The sequence below is a fragment of the Anoplopoma fimbria genome, chromosome 4 (assembly GCF_027596085.1).
Source record: "Anoplopoma fimbria isolate UVic2021 breed Golden Eagle Sablefish chromosome 4, Afim_UVic_2022, whole genome shotgun sequence".
In the NCBI taxonomy this organism is placed as follows: domain Eukaryota; kingdom Metazoa; phylum Chordata; class Actinopteri; order Perciformes; family Anoplopomatidae; genus Anoplopoma; species Anoplopoma fimbria.
This window is the reverse complement of record NC_072452.1, coordinates 14,052,576-14,073,601: the sequence shown is the minus strand read 5'-3', so window position 1 is coordinate 14,073,601 and position 21,026 is coordinate 14,052,576. Positions and strand designations below refer to the sequence as shown.

General features: G+C 39.1%; 3 protein-coding genes across 4 annotated transcripts; 1 reads left to right on the top strand and 2 right to left on the bottom strand.

The window, feature by feature from the left end:
• Positions 1-642: 642 nt before the first annotated feature.
• On the bottom strand, positions 643-5,627 carry rad9a (RAD9 checkpoint clamp component A). The gene is made up of 12 exons (XM_054597215.1): positions 5,355-5,627; positions 5,163-5,233; positions 4,957-5,030; positions 4,765-4,813; positions 4,166-4,280; positions 3,888-3,987; positions 3,427-3,533; positions 2,620-2,726; positions 2,331-2,395; positions 2,134-2,232; positions 1,227-1,470; positions 643-756 (listed from the first exon to the last, which is right to left on the bottom strand). The coding sequence occupies exons 1-12, from the start codon at positions 5,386-5,388 to the stop codon at positions 646-648; spliced, it is 1,176 nt and encodes a 391-aa protein (XP_054453190.1). The 5' UTR covers positions 5,389-5,627; the 3' UTR covers positions 643-645.
• Positions 5,152-13,187, top strand: zgc:113229 (uncharacterized protein LOC550612 homolog). Of its 2 annotated transcripts, none has more exons than XM_054597213.1 (7): positions 5,152-5,240; positions 7,420-8,286; positions 8,377-8,528; positions 9,844-10,246; positions 10,423-10,555; positions 10,663-10,868; positions 11,629-13,187. In XM_054597213.1, the coding sequence occupies exons 2-7, from the start codon at positions 7,420-7,422 to the stop codon at positions 11,875-11,877; spliced, it is 2,010 nt and encodes a 669-aa protein (XP_054453188.1). In that variant the 5' UTR covers positions 5,152-5,240; the 3' UTR covers positions 11,878-13,187. The 2 variants fall into 2 exon arrangements, with proteins under 2 accessions (XP_054453188.1, XP_054453189.1); XM_054597214.1 differs by having other exon boundaries at positions 5,184-5,240; positions 7,408-8,286.
• A 471-nt stretch (positions 13,188-13,658) lies between these two features.
• p2rx3a (purinergic receptor P2X, ligand-gated ion channel, 3a) lies at positions 13,659-20,008 on the bottom strand. Its single transcript, XM_054597114.1, has 12 exons — positions 19,875-20,008; positions 18,266-18,401; positions 17,933-18,004; positions 17,274-17,343; positions 16,669-16,765; positions 16,478-16,555; positions 16,196-16,337; positions 14,845-14,981; positions 14,652-14,745; positions 14,117-14,182; positions 13,941-14,018; positions 13,659-13,787 (listed from the first exon to the last, which is right to left on the bottom strand). The coding sequence occupies exons 1-12, from the start codon at positions 20,006-20,008 to the stop codon at positions 13,659-13,661; spliced, it is 1,233 nt and encodes a 410-aa protein (XP_054453089.1).
• Positions 20,009-21,026: the final 1,018 nt, after the last annotated feature.

Genomic DNA, 21,026 nt, shown 5'->3' with positions numbered 1-21,026 from the left:
AGAGAAGGAGCTGGGAAAGGAGAAGGAACGAGAGAGGAGGAAACCACAGACGAGGGGAAAGAGTCTCCAGGAGCAAAGAGAGAAAGGGAGCAGTGATGTGACTCAACCTGCAAAGACTGAATCACAGACGCTTAGATATTCTGTTTCTTATGCCGAATCTTACTTTTGACAAAAAAAAAACATCTTTGTTATCTGATCCAGAGGAATGAGGAGGTGTTTTACTGAGTATTTCAGACCTTCACATTCTTTTCTCATTGGTCTTTCTGTGGTGCGAAGGTCCATCAGCATATGTCTTCGTCATACTTGAACCTTTTGACATAAATAATGTTTACATAATTTGAAAAATATGTTTCTTTTATTTAGAGGAGCTTTTTTGTTGCACCTAGATCACAAACCCGACAGACTTGGAACAAAAATAAACAGGAAGTGCTTTATGTCCAGTTTCACATAATCTCTTATTTTCAAGTCCGTCATTAACATAATAGTCCAATAAAACATTGGAATATCCTCTTCTGTACTGTCTTTGAATATCTTTGCCCATGTAAAAAGATGAAATGAGGGTTCAAGGTGTCCATTTCTTTTCTAGTGCTGCAGGTGGCATGCGTGTAAATGAAAAAGGTTCATCTCTCATCAAACAGTCCACTGTCACTCTGCTTCATCCTCACTGTCACTGGCCAACACCTCCTGACTTGTCACTGGTTGAGTGGTCATCTGAGAGGACGGGGGAAGCACCGATCCAAAGAACAAGGAACAGAACTGTCAGAGGAAAAATGAAATTATGGATGAATTTCTGCAAGTTATATCCAGCCAACTGTTACCAAAAGCTTATTCCTGATGTCATAGATATATCTAACTGGAATAATCTTGGAATCTTGCACACCTTGTTTTAGATTAGTTGTATAATTTGTGAACTCCCAAGTCAATATAACAACGAGATTTTAGAGTCTGCAGTAGGCTTCAGTTAATGTTGTGCATGGAAACTCAAGGCAGTCTAATCTAATTGTCAGTGGTATGGTGTGTCTTTGGACCTGGACTAGATCATATATTTTTAGATTTTTTGTTTGGGATTGGGATTAAATCAATTACTATAAAAACACAATGCAAATGACCAAACTGTAAATATGTAAATCTATTTTGTCTCAATCCGTTATATATTTATCTACCAGCTTTTTTCAATTTCTAGTCTTTGAATTAGTTAATTTACGAAAGTAAACACTAAACCATACCTTCTTATTAGGTGGTCCGCCTGAATCAGCTGTTTCATCTTCATTCTCCTCCTCCTTACTGTGTAGCCTTGTCCTGTGATTGGCTGCAGCACTCTGTTTTGAACATATGGAATCAGCTGATGGAGGTGAGGGCAGACCTGTGGCTGATGGACCTGGTACAATACTGGTATCCATAGCGATGAGGTAGGAGTCTATGTCGTCATTCATAAAATCATCTGGAGGGGGCGGCGGCGGCGTGCGTGCTCTGAGGAGACAGGACGGGAAGAGAAATATGAAATGAATAAAGAGAAAGGTAAAAAGAATATCTGACCTCCACTGACAGGAACAGCACCCTTGCATGTTAGTCATTGTAGTTATGAACAGAGAACAGAGTGGATCTACTTATTTACATATTTTCAACAGAGATCACACATTTTTAAAAGAAGCATTAAAAATGCCAAGTGGAAGAAATCCTAAGTGAAAATGGCAATTATTCCAATATGACATTTCTGACAAGTGAAGACTGCAGAAGAGTTACAAATTCACTCACTCACGTCCAATGCAACACAAGCGCATTTCATGTATGACATCTGTACATTGTCAAATTTCATTATTTCATACATTTTCAACTAGAATCAATGATTTAACCAAACTTAAATTAGACTTGGCCACAAACCAAATGTTCTACAGCCGGACAGATGTGTTGGCAATAACATCTGCAGCTTGTAGTCTGCTCACTATTCCATTCAGAGGACGACTTCCAAGAAGTTGTCGTAATGTCTCTGCAGTGTATATGCTGAGAATTTCCTGCCCCTCATGAGAACTGAAGAAACCATTTGTATTGATGGCAAAGAAGTTTCATTATCACTTTTCATAACAATGTTTCCACCCACAATATTTTATGCATTCGATTTTGTTGAAACTTTACCGTTTAGTATTGTTTTTACGGTGGTTTGGGTCATCAGAAAGCGTGGCCAGCACAAAGTTCCCCTCCAGTACACTGTCCATTACTGAAAGCACTACGGGGCTGACACAAACACCAAACACACACACACAAAAATGTTAACGTCAGTATATCCAAGTAACACAAGTGATTACCTAACGTATGTATGTGAGCATGTTTACCTTCCCGGTTCATCAAAGTACATAGAAATAGGGAGACCAGTAGACTCTGCAAACACTAACAAACCCTGGAGGAGAGATGACAAAAACTCACTTAGACAACATTTCTTGATAAGTTAATCAATTCAAGAAGATTTAGTTTTTTAATGATCAACCACAGCATATTTCTAACGGACTGCCCTCAGTGTCATTTCCCTCAAAGGACTTCTCCCTGAATTTCCCGATCAACGCCTTCAACACTAATCCTTCTCATCTGTTGCTCCATCACCCCTCCCATTGCCCTCTGTCTCACCCGTAACTCCTTCAGACAAAAGGTGACGCTGTTGTGAGCTCGGACAGCAAAATGGTCGAACTCGTCTGAAGCCAGACACAGCTCTGTCAGCATGGCCTTTGACTGGTCTGAGAGGGAAACAGGGGAGAAAGAAAAGCAGAGAGAAAAGTAAGAGTGAATGGAGGACAAAAGCAAAAACACGTTTAAAATAAAAATAAAAACTATTTTTTAATAAACTAGTTAGTATTCTTATATCATTTTATATTATCTTGCTGTTAACTAGCAGAGTTGAGAGGCCTACATCTATTGGTTAATGACAGCCAAGACTACACAGGGCAATTCTGCCTTTCTACAACACAACGGCACCACTGGCTTTAAATTTATCCTCTTTCCTCTTTTTTAATTATTTCACCATGTCATTTACATAATAATAATTATAATTAACATTATAGTATTTTTTGTAATACAAAGCTCCATTCAAATACAACTGTATTGGCTGTTGGATAAGTAATTAACTAATTAAATACACTCAAGATATGTTTATTTTTCTTGTAAATTTCTTATATTATGGAATTCTGTGTTTACTGCTGAATTGACTCACTACATTAATGAAACGTAGGAGTAAAAAACAACCCTGGATTTTGGTACTGTAAGTTCTATCATAATAAAATTTTGATCTTCTTGATTCTAAATTATTTGAATCTGATGTAACGTTATTACAATTTGTATAAATAAACAGTGCGTTATGACTTTGTAAAACACAGTTGACAACTTTTCAAAATTGTATCAAGTAGGTCTGTAACATCTTGGTGAAAAAAAAAGAGTCACCTGCTTCTTCCTCCACATGGTTCCTGACCCACATGCGCTCATCGGTCACTGACACTGTCACTTCTTCCAGAGACGGAGGGAAGTGGACGACTGTGTCCACCAGCAGCCTGAGACCAAGGGAAGACAAGAAGTGAGATGTGAGTGAACAACAACAAAAAAGAAGTGAAGCGAAGAAACACACAAGCTGTGGGATAACTGTTTGCTAATGTCGTCAGTCCACATTGCACTCAAAGAAAATTCCTCCTTGACAACAGTTACATAAATTCCCTTTATTTGGAAATATTATTTATTAATTTAACCTACCAATTTACTGTTGTCTAATAGTGTCTGTATCAGCCTCCAAATTTTTCAAACACCAATTACAAGACAATCAGCAAACCACAAAGAGTTCAAGTCAGAAAGAGAAAGAAAGATCAGATCTCTATTATTTTTGTAAGAAAATGTAGAAAGATTTCACGGACCTGGGATGGGATCTGAATACATTGGCATAGCTGTCTTTATCAAACATGGCCTGTAAACTTTCACTGTCCATGAAAGACAGGTTATGTGTCTTCATGAGGCCTGCAGAGAAAATACCAACACGAATGCTTTGAGTACACAAGCACGGAGAATACAATGCACAGAATGAATGACTTGCTGAAATTACTCAAATATGTGTCATTATAAATAAGACGTAATCCTTTTGAAATCATCCAAGAACAGCTGTGAATCATCTGAGCAGGAAGTGAAGCACAGATACCGTGTTTGCAGTGCAGGGTGAAGGTGAGGCGGTTTTTCTGCTCGTCCAGCTCGATGTGACACTTTTCTACGGTCTTCTCCAGAGTCGCTAGAGACCTGAATACGGCCTGCACACTCTGACTCACACACAGAGGAACATACGAAGGGTAAAAATTAAACATTAAAGACCATGTCTTTGTGAATGTGCACTGAAATATTCTGGTATTAACCCGATTAAGCTAATACTTTACACTGAAGCTGCCATGACAGTCACATTTAAGGACATTTTGGAAACGTATGCACTTTGCTTTAATCTCTCAAACTACAAGTTGACACTTGTACAGCATTATTTACAGGTGACAATACAACTGCTTGGTGAGACATGTCATTCACAACTGTGCTCTGAATCATGTCAACAGGAATGTTTACACATTGTCAACTATATGAAGTAGTCCTTGAGCTCATCCGACAGGGATTTTGGGGGTTTGCAGCATACAAAATAAAGGTTGAGAATCACTGACATAGATGATTACAGTCCATGCAAATGCAATGTATGTGACACATAAACTGTTAAAAGAAGTTAATTAAAGACCCATAGCTCATCTCTTTCTCTCACCACACCTTTATTGCCATCTTGCAGCGGAAGGTGTGCCCACTGGGGATGGTGTACCTGCACGAGAAATGGGAGGAGAGTTGGCTTAAAGCTCCTTTTATAAAATGACAAGCAAACATGTGATGTTCAGTGACTCACTCTCTCTCTCTCTGACACACACACATCACAGTACAAGTTATACACAAGCACAATGCCTGCACCTGCTGAAGAAGAGTGGTGCGAACAGGAAGCAAGCATATGCCGACCGAGAGGAGTTCACAGACCGCAGGGCCAGCTACAAGAGAGAGAAAAAAAACTGAAGTAAGCACCAGTCATTGACGCAAAGTATGCACCAACAGGAAGCTACAAGACTGTGTGCATGGCAGGAGGAAGTGTTGGTGTACGTGACAGTATCAGAGCAGCTCACCCCATCTTCCTGGGGTTCAACGTAGAGCTCATCACCGATCCTGGACAGAGACTGGATGGCTTTGGCCAGCACTGAACGGTACACACACACACACACACACATATATACACACAACGTAGTTATTAGATAACTATTGCTTCATACTGATGTTCTGGTTGATGCAGGTTTGAAAAGGCAGGACATGTTTGCTACCTTTCACGTTTCCTCCCGTCACGACGCAGTCCATGTCAATAAACTAACGCTGAATAACGTGCTGCTTTTCCTTTAGGTTAACAAAGTGGGCTAAAAGTTACCCGGAACTAGCGGCTAAACACCAACAAAAACTGGATTACTGGGGTTTTAATAGTGTGCACACCGAGCAAGAATCCTCCTTGTTTAGAAAACATATTCCGTTTAATACTACTCTTGCGTTTTATTTTTGCACCGATCTTCCCGTTGTTTACGCCGCCATTACCCGCTTCCTCACCGCTGACCAATCAGAGAGCCTGGAAGTCAAAGGGGCGTGGTTTTGAATTCACGCATGCGCAGTGTGTTTCTAAATTGACATTTTTATAACTGCACATGTTGTTAGATATTTACAATCGTCTTCGTTCTAAATACATTAAGGTGTATGAAAGTATTCGATATGGGATTATCATTGTGAATGAAATTTGTCTGTTAAAGTGGAAAGTAGGCTAATAAACTGTAAATGTATCAAGCCTCCTTGAATTGTGTATGTACAGAAATTTCCATTTTCCATCCACTTTATACTTGTACACCTCTGTCACCTACTTTTATCTCCATTTTATTTTTCTGACAGCCGTAGAAGTTACTGTGCAGATTTCAAATACTAAACATATGATCATTTAAAAATATATATGATGGACTTATACATCAAATTGGCTACACCTCCATCAGTAACAATAAAATATTGCTTCCACATGAATTAAACAGTAATGATAATTCAGTAATACAATATTTATATACAATAACATAACAATCTGATAGAGGACATTATGCATGAGTACTTTTTTACTTAAAAGTATATTTTGCAAAGAATACTTTTGTACTTTAATTTATGAAAAGATTAAAATGCAGGACTTTAACTTGGAACAGCATTTAATATAATGTGGTATTGATACTTTTACTTAAGTATGGATCTGTGTAACGATTCCACAACCACTTTTTATATACACCTGTCTAAATTCATCAAATTGGCCCCTTTATGACATAATATTTTACTTTGTATGTGAATCTTCTTGGAGTTATTATTATTTATTTTATTATTTTCCCTACTTCATTGGATATTTGACTGATCTGATCACACTTTAAAAACTTTTTTTGTACTCTCCAGTCTCCAGTGTCATATGGGTTTATATTTTATTCCTAAATAACAGTAAAGAATTTTTTTTAATTTTCAGTTCACAAAAAAAGGCAATAGAGTTTGCAAAGTTTGTGTAAAATGGGTTATTGAAAAGGTTAAGGGGGCATTCTCTTATTTCTTTAATTCTGAAGACAAATAAATAACAGATGCTCACTAAAAATGGCCTGTAATTACAACTCAAGGGTCATGGTGGGAAGAAAGAGGGCGTGTGCACATGTATGAGGGAGCGAGGGAGAGAAATGGGAAGGAAGGAAGGGCAAAAAGAAAGATGGGCAGAGAGAGATAGAGAGAGACAGAGCAAGAGAGGGAGAGTCACTGTCAATGCAAAATTATCTCACCACACTGGTCTTTCTCGTTGGCCTGCCTTTAGAGCGTGAGGAACGCTGCCACGCACCGACTCTCCTCCCATCAAAGTTGATATAAATGGCTGTTGCTGAAGAGGTGTGACTAAAACAACATTTGTGTACTGAAACCACGGACGTTTGGTGAAAGAGAAAACAAACGAGAGGACTAAAGTCAGGAGTAGTTTTGTGTCTGGCTAAGCTTTGCGCCAACACAAAAAGGAGAGAGACTGCTGCTGAAACTTTTGTGGATTATGGAGGATTGGAGGCAGCGTGAAAGCGAAACATCCATGAGAGGAATTACTATCCTAACTGAGGAATTTAAACCGTAAGAGATGGACCTGTCAATCACAGGAGTCTTAAGGGCTGACTTCATTCACACAAAGCTAATTTCTTCTGTCATGGTCTCTAGTCTCTTTTTAAAGCAACATATTTCATAAGACTGTGTGGAAACCATCCCTGTTCAGCGGACTATTGTTGTGTTTACATAAACTCATTGTTGACATGCTTTTCTGTGAATCCTGGATTTGATACACAGCAGTTCTTTTCCTAGATGTCTCAGTCACATGATTCCAAAGACACTCAGGCCTTGCTGCAGTCCATGCTGCAGAGACTGAAGCTCCAGCCGGGAAAAGAGGCCCAGGCATACCTGCACACACCTTTACCAACCACACCTGCTTGGGGGCAAATTGGAAAAAGAGGAGCCTCCAACCTCCAGAAAGTAAACAGCGGCCCTGTAAATGGCTTTGAGCCTGGTACCAACGGTATCTCCCCAAAAGAGTTGGGGATCTCTGCTGCAGGGAGTAACTTTGGCTTCAGAGGTGGGGAAATACAACAACCAGGTCGTGGCCTTGAAGTGGACAGGGGTCTTATTTCCTCCACCTCCCAGAAAGACAACATTGATGGTGACACAGGTGAGGAAAGGGTGTTAGGACAATCCACTCAGCCTGGTATCACCCCAACAGGGACGGGCCAGCCGTTTCCTGCTGAATCACTTAAGGATGCTGATATCACTTCCTTTGAGAGGACTAGGTGGAGTTCTGGCGGTTCTGCAATGACAAGGCAAATCCGTAGCAATAACGTTGATACAGGACTGAATCAGGACCAGGACCAGAGTTTTACACCCAAAGTCTTCATGTGGTCTTTAAAGCCCAAAGAAGCAAATCTTGACACACAAGTTCAAGAAAATGAAGCATTGCATATGGGAAACGGAGGATTTGGAGCTTTGGCAATGAATAAAGACATGCAGGTTGTTGCGGCAAACAGCGGCTCAAGAAGAAAACAGCGATCGTCTGAGAACAAAACAAGGAGATGGACTCAGAAGATCAAGGAGAGATGGAGGGACAGGCCGGGGAGTTTTGGAAATAAAGGCAAAAAAGAAGGAGGAACAGTAGACCAGAAGAGTGAGCTAGGACTTGAAGTGAGTAGTAGATTTTGATTTTACTAGTTTCTTAATTAGACGGAAATAAAATTAACTGAAAAGTGAAACTGCAATTTTTTTATTTCATAGATTTCACCTCCAAACCAGCTGATGACAGCAGGAAATGTCATCAACACATCAAAAAAGGAGGAAGAAAGGACCCTTCCTGTACTCGACAGCAGTGGTCCCAGTAACACCACTCCTACAAACTCAGAAGATGGCACCAACGAAGGATATATGAGGTAATCTACCAACAAACTGTCCTTAAATATGTAAAAAAAGACACTCAAACTGAAGGCCCAGGTTTAAAGTTCTCACAGTCAGGTTTTGTTGATTTGTCTCTCAGCCTTAGCGACAGCAGTGACGTATGTTTGGTATTTCTGAGATGATTCCAATGACAGCTGTAATATCAGTTTGGGCTGATTCATGGGATGTGATGTGCCAAACACACCCCTGTACCTGACAGCATCTGTCATCAGCCGTCCTCAACTTTCATTACTGCACAGCATAACATAAATGTCATAAAGGAAACTGCATGAGACAGATACATGCTTACGTATACACATCGATCCTCAATCAACCTTAAAGATGATACTTGAGGATGAAGAAGTAAAAAAATCCAAATAAAAGATCAAAACCAACCTCCATCAAGTACAATATGTTTTTCTTACCCTGTCTGTACTTGAAACCAAGCCTATTCCTTCAGACTTAAGACTCCATATCACTTTAAATCTTTAAAAGTTTGTCACAAATGTATGGTTTCATTTCTTAAAGATGCTAAGTCAATTCCTCTAACAGCTGGACACTGTAGTTTTTTTGCTAATGTTACTAAATGGACTAAATAGAGCATTTGTTGGGGACTATTTCAGCCGTGGATTAATACACACATGGTGCATTAGTGAGTATTTAGCACAGCAGCACGGTGTATGTGGGACTGACTCAAAACAAACCACGGGGTCCATGTTTATCATAATGAAGGAAAATGTCACTTAGTACAACAGAAAGGCTAACTGTTGTGTTGATAATAGTTCTTCTACAACAATGGAGCTCTATGGCACAAAGGACTAAACAAACTTTAAAACGGCCCAGTAATTCCCTTAAAGAGCTGGGCACTGTTGTTTATAGCAAATGCTACTCAAACATGAATAAACAGTATATTTGTTGGGGACTATTCTCTGCAGGGGTCATTTCCCTACACGTAACACACACAAAAGAAAAAAAGAAAAAAATGTAAGCAAAAAATACAGATTCTATCCAACATAAGGCAAGTACAATACATATCATAACACTTGGTGTTAATTATATATATATATTTTTTATTATTATTATTTTTTATTTTATTTATATATATACTTTAATACCAACTGCTATGCATAAAATTGAATGGATTGATAAACATTTGGTGCTTTAGTGAGTATTTACAGCAGCATGACAGCATATGTGATATTGATTCAAACTGAAATAAAACTGACTTGACTTGAATGTTACTCCTGATTTTGAGGCTGAGGTAATTTAGTGTATTGCACTGACTTTACAGAATCTCTTCTCTTGTTCCAGATCGACCAGCGACTTTGAGTTTGGCCTGGGCTCCTTCAGCTTGCTGGAGGAGATCGTCACGGGTCAAGAGTGGGCCAGGTTCCTAAACCCCAACCAATCAGCCGCCTCTGCCCATCAGAGACCTTCAGAACTCAAAATCACACCAAATCTTAATGATACTAGTCCATCATCTCTGATTTTGAGCCAACAAGGAGTCGTGAACAACCAGTGGGGCTTCAAGGGAACTGAGACATCCCCAGATTTAGATTTCAGCAGGGCACAAATATCGCCTGATGCTTTCCAACCCGTCAGCATGGACGTTTCAGAAGGAAAACAAGCGGCAGTACGGGGCGTTCACAGTGAGGCGGATCAATCAGAACCAATGGAGCATGGACTGACCCGTAGACCTCGCTCGTTTTTAGAGGTTAGATCTAAATTGTCATGCATAATCTACTATTTTAACAGACATCATTTCATTAAAAATATGTTCCTCTGAAAATACAACAAAAAAAAGAAAACACCCATCAGCACATTTACTAAACTCTAATGAATTTTATTTTCACTCATGAGTTAGTCACCATGTTAACTTTTTTTTTGCAGACTAAAGTTATGCTGGAAAACTCAGCACTTAAGAGCAGAGTCGCCCTCAACAGGAAGAGACAGCATCACTTGGCTTATAGAGACGACACGCTTCACACAGAGAGAATGAGTGATGGAAAAGAGGCAGACAGAGGTCAGAACAATTTAATCCTCTGCCTGATCACATGTTTCAGTCATGAGAGTTTACAGAGGTCATGTCAGTTGTAGCTGAAAACTCAATTCTCGTCTCTTGTCTCACAGAGGGGTTCATGTCTTCACCGAGCACAACAAGCAACCATGTGATGGAGGAGACAGGAGAGTCACAGCGTGATAACAGCATTCCTTTATACATCCTAAACTCTCCATCTCTCTCTCCGTCTACTCCTCTTGCTCCTGCACCCAGGGGTGTCCTCAAACACTCCATATCCCGGGACTCCCAGTCCTCAATGGAAACTGTGACTAAAAGGGTAAGTTAACACAAAGTGAATTTGTACCACACTGGCTCCTGGTGGTATAAAATGTAAAGATATATTTTACGTGCTAATTCTAAGCAGGTATGTTGTTTTCTTGTAATCTAACTGCAAAAACAAAGTATACTATCATTAATACATTATATATATAAGTACTGTTGTACGGAACTCAGAGAACTCATGTCATATGTTGCAGCTAGATGAAGTTGAGGAACCATAAATCTCAAAGATTTGGTTTGAAAATTGGATTATTTTAAAAGCACAGTGCAAAAAGGAAACTCATGGAAAAACAGATGAGGTTGTAGACATTTTGATAGTTTTGTCTGCACAATATCATGTATTCTTAGATTCAATTAGTTTTTTCTTTAATTTTAATTTCAGTATAGTTTCGGAATCATTTTGTAATACTTTCTGAGAAGTTTCTTGAAAAGAACTATGTATTTGCTGACTAATGAAAATGAAAATGTTCTTTAATGAAATGCTTAATTTAATCCTAGTTTAGGACTAATTTAATATTCTTTTGTTTTATGGAAACTTCACTTATGTTGAATTTACATTTTGGCAGTTTATGTTCAGCTGAATAAAATTGAAAACACTTTCTAGGTACCAAAATATTATGTGATCAATATTGCATGGACCAAATATATCACTTTAGAATGATAAAAGTAAACATGACATTTCATTAACTCCTTCTCTCTTTGCCTCTTTCTGTTCATCTTTCCTTTTCTCTCATTCCCTTCATCCTACTCTGGATCAGAGGCGAGTTGAGGAGAACCGGCGGGTTCATTTTTCTGAAACGGTGGTTGCCATAGCGCCTCCAGAGATGGAGTCGTATGCTACAGACTCGGAGGATGATTCAGAAGATGAGGAGGACTCTCTGGCAGAGCGAGAGTGTGAGGAGGAGCAGGCAGCGATAGAGGAGGTGGCAGCACCAGCACGCCGGCCTGCTCTCCCTGCCTGGATACAGGCTCTGAAGAGGAGGAACACAAGGAGGAAGCACAGATAGAGACCGCACAACTGCAACTTTTGTTTCGTTCTTTCTGGAAACTTAAAGCACATCTGTGTCTTATTGTTCCTCATCCGTCTCCAGACCACCAACGCTCAAAATTATAATTGATCAAACGCTGAGAGTATTTCAAACCTTTGCAACTAGAGCCAGAATTGTTTCCCCTCAACTGTTTTGTGTCCATGATCTCCTCTCTGTCTGTCTCTCTAGGCTGTATTATATATTATATAATCTCAATACATTATATAAGTATATTAAGTGTTTAGTCGATTTGGTTAATGGAATAAATACTCTTTCATGAAAAATGCTGTGCTCCTCCTCCCCCTCTTTCAACTTCCCACTGGCCAGCAGCAGACTGTCTCCCGGTAATGGCTCCCTGTCCGGCCATCCTGGGAAATTAACCCCAGAGGAGGAAAGGGAGTTTGAGCTGAAGTAATGGCTGCAGACTATTGGTGGTTTCTGATCGTCTGCTGCTCTCTGTTCAGCTGTTGGAGTGCTGAAACCGTATTTTAAAAACCATTTGCTCACAGCCATCACTCATAGGATAGTACACCCTGACATTATTATCAGCCTCTGTTTATGTTTTCACATACTGGGACTGTAGCTACAGAGATGCTTACATTTGAGTGTAGCAACACTTGAGACAGTGGAGCTACAAGACAAATATTAAAGGAATGGTTTGATATTTTTGAATATATGTTTGTTTGATTTTTTTATGTGAGCCAGATGAGCAGATTGATACCACTCTCATGTCTGTATGAGATTTTATGTTGGTCTGGTACATAAACCCTGTAAAACCTCACTAGGACACATGCTTCCCCCTGCCCTTAGCCTTTGTGCTAAACTGTAACTTCATATTAACTGTATGGATTGTTGTCCTGGAAGAGTTTGCTGGAAGCTGTGTGTGTTTGTATACATTGTCCCCTAAACGGGAAAAACTAGAGAACATATTTAAAAAGGAAACATCCTCCATCTACATCATTATCCCAGTTACATTTACCAATTGTTCTTAGCCCTCCAGTGCTGTTATAATATTCAGAAAACTATTTGTTTATTCTGTACAGACGAGCTGCAGCTCTGCTTCAAAGATTGACCAGAGGCAACATTCATTGAGTACTTTATGGTGCTGTGTCATTTCCATTACATGTATTATATTGATTTGTGTTATTAAATTAGTACATTAAACTTTGTGCTAACTGCTGTCAATTCCTCCGCGGCCTCCCCTCACAGCTATCTTCTCCCGTAAATCACTGTCAGAGCCATTAAGAGGCTCTTTAGCCGATCTATTAGTGCCCTGGTCACGTTTTATAGTGGAGCAAGGGGGGGAGAGAGGGGGAAGGATGAGAAGGGGGGGAAGGATGAGAAGGATATTTATTCAGCTTTAATATGTTTGGCTGACAAACATGAGGTTGTAGTTTATTGTAGCTGTAAAATGTCTTGTAAAATAAAATTCTGACAATAAAATAACATGTTTATTACTGTATATTTCCCTCCAAGTTTATTTGCAGTGCTTTTAACTAAGCTTTATCTAAACGGTGATGGGTAGGCCATTCTTTGAGTTTCATCTTAAATCTTTTCAGGGGGATTTTGATTGTGTGTTGCTAACCAGGAGGCTCCAGTTATTGTTTGAGCTATTGGAGCTAGAGGTCATTATTCTTTTTCTTCTGACTGCAAGATCCTGACAACCAGGAAAGGCATAACGAATCTCCTGTAATAAGGCAGTACGGGAAAGAGGAAAAGGGTGAGGACAGTCCATTTCTTCAGATTGGTGTTGTTGTCAGTCAGAAAGGTTGGTCAGAGGTAGTGAAGGAAATGGCTCCAGAGTCATAGGAGCTCTTGAGACCTGGTCTGAGGGACAGCTGGCTGCCTGGGCTTCGAGCAAGGTACGCTTCTATCTGAGCCTCCGACACCTGGATGGAGAAAATAATGAAGAATCTCTGTGATGAGGCTCCTACAGGAAACTCACATGGTCTCAATGCTTTGGTGACGCTCACTCTGCCGTTAGTTTTTATACATAATGATAGTCAAAATTCAGGCAACGGTACTATAAAAACATGAATTACCTCTTCAAACTTCTTGGCTTTGTACTGTTTTGCCCCTTTCAAGAAGTTCAGTAGGATAATGTCACAGAGAACCGTACCCTGTCGACACAGAAAAAACCCCAAAAGTGTAATCAAAGCTGAGAGCAACAACAAAAAAATATTTGTTTAGCTTCTTTAGCCTGATCAGATTTTCCTACCAGTCCAACAGAGGTGAAGGCAGCTACCAAGTTGATCAGTGTTGGGATTGTGTCAAACTTTCCTGCCTAAAAGAGATGGAGTCAGTTTAGGTGACGTGATGTACAAACAGCCCCCAACAGGCGGGCTCTCTCCAGAATATATGATATTTAATACATTTAAATTAAATGATATTTGTATTTCACTTTTTAAAACAGTGTTCTGCATAACTTGCTCGTTGAAAAGTGGATAGGTGCTTAAAAATTATGATTTGTATTTCAGTCATGAATGGAGATTTTAAAGGAATAGTTTGAAAATTTGAGAAATATTACACTTATTTGCTCTTTTTGAAAGTTAGATCATAAGATCAAGAACACTCTCACATTTATTCGATAGAAATGAAGCTACCGCCAGCAACGGGTCAGCTTAGTTTATCTTAGCCTGACTGGAAACGGGGTGACAGTTAGCCGCTAATGCTCACTAATAACAGGTTACAACTTGATTTATTCCTTCAGCACCTCCACGACCACAGACGCATGACAATGTTACCCAACTCACATTGCCAGTGACCATCACATCAAAGCGGATGGCAAATGCTTTGTGAAGTGTCCGGAAATCAGTCCCATTCTCTGTCTTGAAATATTTGGCAAATCTGCATTGAAAGAGAAGGAAAAAAAAGTATCCAAAGAATGAAAAGAATGAAAAGGAATAAAGAGATTGAGTCGACATGATGTGAAATCTGCCTCACTACCTGAAGTTGTAGCCACTGGAGATCTTATTCTTGGAAAACGGTGCGTCCAGTCGTGTGAATGAGTACTTGGGTAAACAATGTTTAATGTCCAGGTCCAAGTTACACTTCCACTCAATATTTATTCCTATTTCTCCACCCTGAAAAAGAGAAGGATCAGGAAAAGACATTGAGAGCCTAAATAATAGAGTAACCTCTAGTCAGAAATTAGCTTGCTTTTTATTTGCTCAACCTCTGGCTCATAATAATCAGGGTTAAGTCACACCAGAAAGAAGTATGGTGAAATCAGTGCCTGTAGTGTATTTTATCATATTCTGCTATACCTTGTTGTAATGAGGCCATGATGTTGTTGCATGCTGTGTGATGTTGAAGAGTCAAGGTTCTTAGGAGCTGCCCTAATAATGATCTCATGACCAACGTATGGCATGACAACCTTGTTTATGGTGATATTTATGCAGACGAAGAGTCTAGGTACTCAGGAACTGCCTTAACAATGACCTCTTGACCTACATAAGACAATCTTGTTTATAGTGATGTTTACACAGATGGAAGATTCTAGGGTCTCAGGAACGTATTTCAAAAAGTGTATGTTTCAAGGTGTCTGAATTATGTATGTACTGCTCAACATGTTTTTTGCCTTTGTGCACATTGAGGGGATGCACAACACAGATATAAGTTCAGACTGAAGGCTGAGAGCCTCAGTCCATGCTGAATCTCTGTATGGGCTCCGTTCTGCGCAGAATGACTTCAAATGCATTGATTCAATAAAGAAATTGTTGAAACTGCATCAACGGACCTGGACATCTTCCTTTATCCTTTGATATCAAATTATGTACTACAATTTGCCTCAAAATTTGGGTGTTGCCAGTGAAAGGGCTCTTAGTTTATGTTTTCAAGTATATAATGAAACAAAGTTCTTTGGCAATTTAATAAAATTGAGTTTATTCTTATGACCACTGGGTGGCCCAATTAACACTGTGAATTCAAACACTTGGTTAGGATTAGGGATCAAATCAACTAGGTTAGGGTTAGGAAACCCGACCTTTATATTACGTCATCACACTCGGGAAGCATTTTCTGACAATAAGGTGGGGTTTACATTGTAGTTACTTAAAATCCCGGTGCATCTCATATAGATGCTAAAAGGATCCCTGTGCGTTGGTATCAGACGTTGAGAGGCGTGATAAAGCATCAGTATTTGACGCCCTGGGAATGAGAATGCCTATTCCCATAAAACAAAACTGTGTCTGTGTGTAGTTTCCAGCACAGATGCAACATTTTAGCCTTGAGGATGAAGAGTTAAGGAAGTGTTGAGGAGAAATAGGAGGAAGGAGGAGATAGAGGCAAATAAGACCTTGTCTGCTAGCTCAGACGCATTCTGGTCAGTGAAGCTCAGCACGTCCCCCACAAGAAAGATGGGGCAGTAGGGGCTCGTCTCCGGATGGTATTTACATGTTTTGATTTCCTGGGACGACATTGTGGAGAGAAAATTCCCTGAAAGAAAAATATATCATGTTTATGAAGAGAAACAATCTTAAAGGAGCATGTACCAGGTTATGTGTGATTATTACATATTTTCTACACAGCTGTCAACTGCTTAAATTTGAGAATGTGCGTGTGTCTTTGTGTGACCGACCTGGTGACGTTGAACAGTGGAAAGCGAACGCTGTTTTTGATGAAGATGGTGAAGTTGCTCACATCCAGCATCGGATCGCTGGCAGGATGTTGACAGAGAGATGATGACAATAAAGCCTTTCAATGAGGATGTGTCATCTGGTGCACAAGCATATCTCTGTGTGTGTGTGGGTGTGTGTGTGTAAATCTTACATCTTAACTTGGTCGTTCTCGGCTGGACACCATCCTGAACTCTCGCAATAGCCCATGGTGTCATTGGAGGAGTTAAGGCAAACACCTGTTATTACCCCTGGTGGGTGAGACAGAAAGAGAGCAGGAATGTCAGTCAATGGGTGGCAATCTGGTTTATAGGTCAATACAGAGGCAGACATAAGGGTTATGATTATTTTGTGTAAGTCATATGACTATGAAAATCTTAGGTTTGGAAATGTGGCCAAAAATTGATCAAATGTAAATTCAACTGAACAAAACATGAAGATCATGTTAACACCTGGCCTTATTTTTAATGCATAAGGTTTTAAAATTACACAAATGTTCTCTGGGATTGGCTCATTCTTCTATAAACAAAATTAATCCAGCCTCTGCAGTCCTTTTGTGTTTGGAAGAGCATGATATTGAGTATACTTGAAAAAAGTTTGCGTCTCTGGTTAGCGGCAGAGTTCTTGTTCGATATTGGACCAACTACAAAAATGATTGTCCCAATTATTCACTGAGACACAAAAACATCAGGAAATAGTTCTAAAGATAGCTAAGGTACCCTTTAAAATCCTTAACATTTCAGAAAAGTTTAGGCTCACCGTTGGAAAGGATGCTGCCATAATGTTTATGGCAGTCCGTATCGTTGGAGCATTTAAAGTTCTTCCCCAACTGAAACACACACATAATAGAAACTTAAAGCGTGACATCATACATAGACTCAACCCTTATTTAGATTCCCCCTCTTTCACTTCTTCAGTAATTCTGGATGTAGAGGTCTTTTTGGATAAAATTATTGTTAAACATTTTAATAGAACAAATGTAATAATGATGAAGTAACCAAGCATGTTTAAAGATATGTGACACTGTTTTTGTTGCACCTCCTTCCTTGAATTGGCCTTTCTAAGATACCATTTTAAATGATTGCTATGATATGAAACACCTGTCCTGTCAGTCAGATGACCGTCAAGGTGGCATTTTGCCGTAATGTCAGTCTTAACTTGAAATAAATGGTTGCATTGGAGTTATGACTGAAGTCTTCCAACTTAATACAATACAATACATATAGAGGAATAAAATAAACAAGTATAACAGTTAAAACATTAACTGGACAAATTTAAAATTAGGGGTATACACTTATAAAAGGCTTTAAAGAAAAGGTTTTAAGAAGTGATTTAAAAGATGTTTCAGAGTCTGCAAGCCTTACATCATCATGCGTTTTACAATGCAGTGAATCTGATTTATTTAAATGTGTCCTCACCTCTGCACAAGTTCCTTGAGACTGATTTTCCGTGATGATGACTTTGGTCATGATGCAGAAGATACCTGAGCCCTGAAACACAGCGAAACATTAAGATGGTATTCTGTATTTTTATGTAACGCCATACAACGGTCAAAATGTGCCACACATGGAAAATGGATCAGCTTGTACATTGACAGACAGCTTGTTCATCATAACAATAATATCAACAATGGCAACTCTCAGATTCTTCATGAGCACCTCAACCCACAACCAAACCTTTAAGTCCACCTTTTGTCTCGAGTCTATCTGAAAGGGAACCTCCGACTTATGTTTTATGTGGGCGTCACACACCTGTTGGGGGAAGACATAGTCGGCCACATCCATCACTTGGTTGTTATGGTAACCGAAGCCTTTTACTTTGGTCATCACAGAGGACTCGATGCCGGTGTCCTTCACCTGATAAGCTTTCTCGTGGATGAAGACCCAGCTGCAGGACACAAAAGATTAACAGCAGGTCAAGAGTTCAGTTAAAGAAGTAGAGAACATGAAAAGTCTTGTTTCTGGACACAATTAACAGTTTTTTATATCAAATTTACCCTTAAATGGTTGGTTCTGATTTTACCTCCAGTCTAAATACGGATTAAACTTTTTAAAATGTTTGTTTAATGCAAACTTAATGCTCACCATTTGGTAATTTCCAGCTACCATTATTGTTTGGATATAAAAATACAAAATTGTTAAAAAAACGATTTATTTTGCAATGGATGGATTATTTATTTCATCCAGATGGTAGATCAAAAATTCTTTATGGAGTCATAAAACACTTTTTAGAACATGGGTAAGTGTTGTTAAACAACCTTACTGATCACATCTTTTATTTTTTTTAAATTGCATGCTTAACTCTTGAATGTAATTCAAATACATGAGAGGCACCAACTGGGGCTGGAAGTAAATCTGATCACCCTAGTTCTACACAGATAAATATATAGAAAGTGTTCATTATTAAAAGCATTTGCATAAGTCTGATGCTACTGGCAGAATTTTCTACACTTAAAAAGTAATTTTTAAATTTTAAATTTGGGGATCCCTGTGGCTTTACTGGTTTAAGCTGTAATATAATTCTAATTGCAACATCCGCAGTAAAAATTTGGACTGGTGATCTTTGTTGCATATCTGCCAATATTTCCTGCCTCTCTATTTAAGATTATAATCTTTTATCACAGATTTTGTACAGCACTTAAGTAATTTAGTACATTTAGTCAGATTATTAACTTTTCTGCACAATTTTGGGGTATTTTTACTTTACTTTTATGCTACTTTTTACCTTTACATTTTATAAGGAAATATACTTTTTACTACACTACAGTTACTCGTTACTAATGAGACGTTAATGCATCAGCAATTCTCCTCAAATAATTTGATATATAATATTGTAGTACTGACAGGGGCTCTTCTGCTGCACGAGTACTTTTACTTTTACTTAATTGCATTTTGCTGACACTTCCTTTCTTCCACTTCAGTAATATTTTGAATGAAGGACTTTTACTTGTAATGGATTCTTTTTACATTGTGGTTTTGCTACTTTTATTTAAGTAAAATATCTGATTACTTCTTTCACTGCTGTTATGCTGTTTGACACTTTCCTTAAGGGGATGTTTGAGTGTAAAATTAAAGGGAAAAATTAACATGTTTTAACACTTAAAGCCAGTGTTGTCTAGCCATTTGGAAACTGTAAACATTTCCACAGGAATTATTTATTCTGAAAGAAGTCCCAAGGAAAACTGTTAGAGAAGGAAAACTCGAAATATGGCCAAATAAAATCACAAAACATCTGCATGGATAGATAAACAAACATGTTTTTCTAATAAGGGTGAGCCTTTACCAAGAGAAAATCCCCCCCAAAAAAACCTGGGAAGGAAATTTAACCACTCAACATGCAAAAAAATAAAACATCACTGACCCGACAAAATATGAAATGATGAGCAGCTGTACAATCCGGTTGATGATGCCCACAGACCAGCTCTTGACCACAACAGACTTGGTGGTCTCGTAGGTGAAGAAGTCAGTGATGCACCCCAACATCATGGAGCCCATGGCTGCTTGTCAGTGCCGGTCAGAGAGCGACGGACGACGGGACGAGTCTTCCTGAGTTTGAGTCTAACAGCCGACCGACCTCAACAGGTGCCTTTAGAGAATTGAGGTGGTGAAACTGTAGCTCACTCCTGATTCTACCGAGGGAAGAAATCTCAGGTCCTGTCTTTCACTCACTTGGTGCGGCCTGTTTTCATCTGCTTCATTGAATATTTGATGGTCAGACCTCACTGTCTCTCTCCTCTTTGTTTCACTGGTTTATGACACAAACTGGACTTCCCCTTCCTTTACTCAAATGAGCGAGTGGAAAATGTGAAAGTGTTCTACTGTCCCTCCCTCTTTCTCTTTTCTGTCTTCACCACAAATCCCCATCTCCCACGCCTCTTTCTCTCACATTAAGCCAGAGATGCAAGCGCACACACAATTATTCAGGGACACTAATCAATATCCAATACATCCACTTTCATTCGCTCCAGACACATTTCTGTCATCCTCTCAGTCGGTTTTCAACATTTCTTAGATGCTTTTATCTGAAGTACAAAGTGGTCACTTAATTCATGTTTCAGTGTGAGTGAGAGATTCAGAAGGAATCTAACCCCCAAAACCTGAACACTTCAGTCAAAGAACCATTAATGCTGTTTAATAGCACAAAGCCGTAAAATGAAAAGAAGGGCTAGGCCTCTGCAGTGCATTACCTGTTTATTTAGTTGGTATATTTAACCGCGAAGCTCTTAAAGGCATTACTATAAATGGGACAGTTTGTGAAAAAGTAGGTTTTCATCTGTTCCCTCTGGTCAGATGTTATACAGCATCCTAAAGATTGTTACTTAAATAAGATACAAGTATATTGGTTTTACACGGAAATTTCCATCTGAGTTCACTGGGAGATGAACTGTTGGTTTCCAGTCAAAGTCATTAAAAAATTCTGCCTTAGCTTTCAACGTATTCCTTAACAAAGCGAAATAGTATTTTTCAATGGACAGTTTTGGTTTAATGGTCATTTTTTCAAGCAAGATCCCCC

What these genes read in the sequence shown, in the direction of transcription:
- p2rx3a (XM_054597114.1), bottom strand. Translation starts at nt 20,008, where the DNA reads ATGGGCTCCATGATGTTGGGGTGCATCACTGACTTCTTCACCTACGAG. An exon ending in CCACTGTTCAACGTCACCAG is followed by an intron (nt 16,338 to 16,477) that starts GTCGGTCACACA and finishes TATTTTTCTTTC; the next exon opens with AGGGAATTTTCTCTCCACAA. An exon ending in CGTCTGAGCTAGCAGACAAG is followed by an intron (nt 14,982 to 16,195) that starts GTCTTATTTGCC and finishes TCTCTTTTTCAG; the next exon opens with GGTGGAGAAATAGGAATAAA.
- zgc:113229 (XM_054597213.1), top strand. Translation starts at nt 7,420, where the DNA reads ATGTCTCAGTCACATGATTCCAAAGACACTCAGGCCTTGCTGCAGTCC. An exon ending in AGAGTGAGCTAGGACTTGAA is followed by an intron (nt 8,287 to 8,376) that starts GTGAGTAGTAGA and finishes TTTATTTCATAG; the next exon opens with ATTTCACCTCCAAACCAGCT. An exon ending in TGGAAACTGTGACTAAAAGG is followed by an intron (nt 10,869 to 11,628) that starts GTAAGTTAACAC and finishes ACTCTGGATCAG; the next exon opens with AGGCGAGTTGAGGAGAACCG.
- rad9a (XM_054597215.1), bottom strand. Translation starts at nt 5,388, where the DNA reads ATGGACTGCGTCGTGACGGGAGGAAACGTGAAAG. An exon ending in TTGAACCCCAGGAAGATGGG is followed by an intron (nt 5,031 to 5,162) that starts GTGAGCTGCTCT and finishes TCTCTCTTGTAG; the next exon opens with CTGGCCCTGCGGTCTGTGAA. An exon ending in GCGGACCACCTAATAAGAAG is followed by an intron (nt 757 to 1,226) that starts GTATGGTTTAGT and finishes TTCCTCTGACAG; the next exon opens with TTCTGTTCCTTGTTCTTTGG.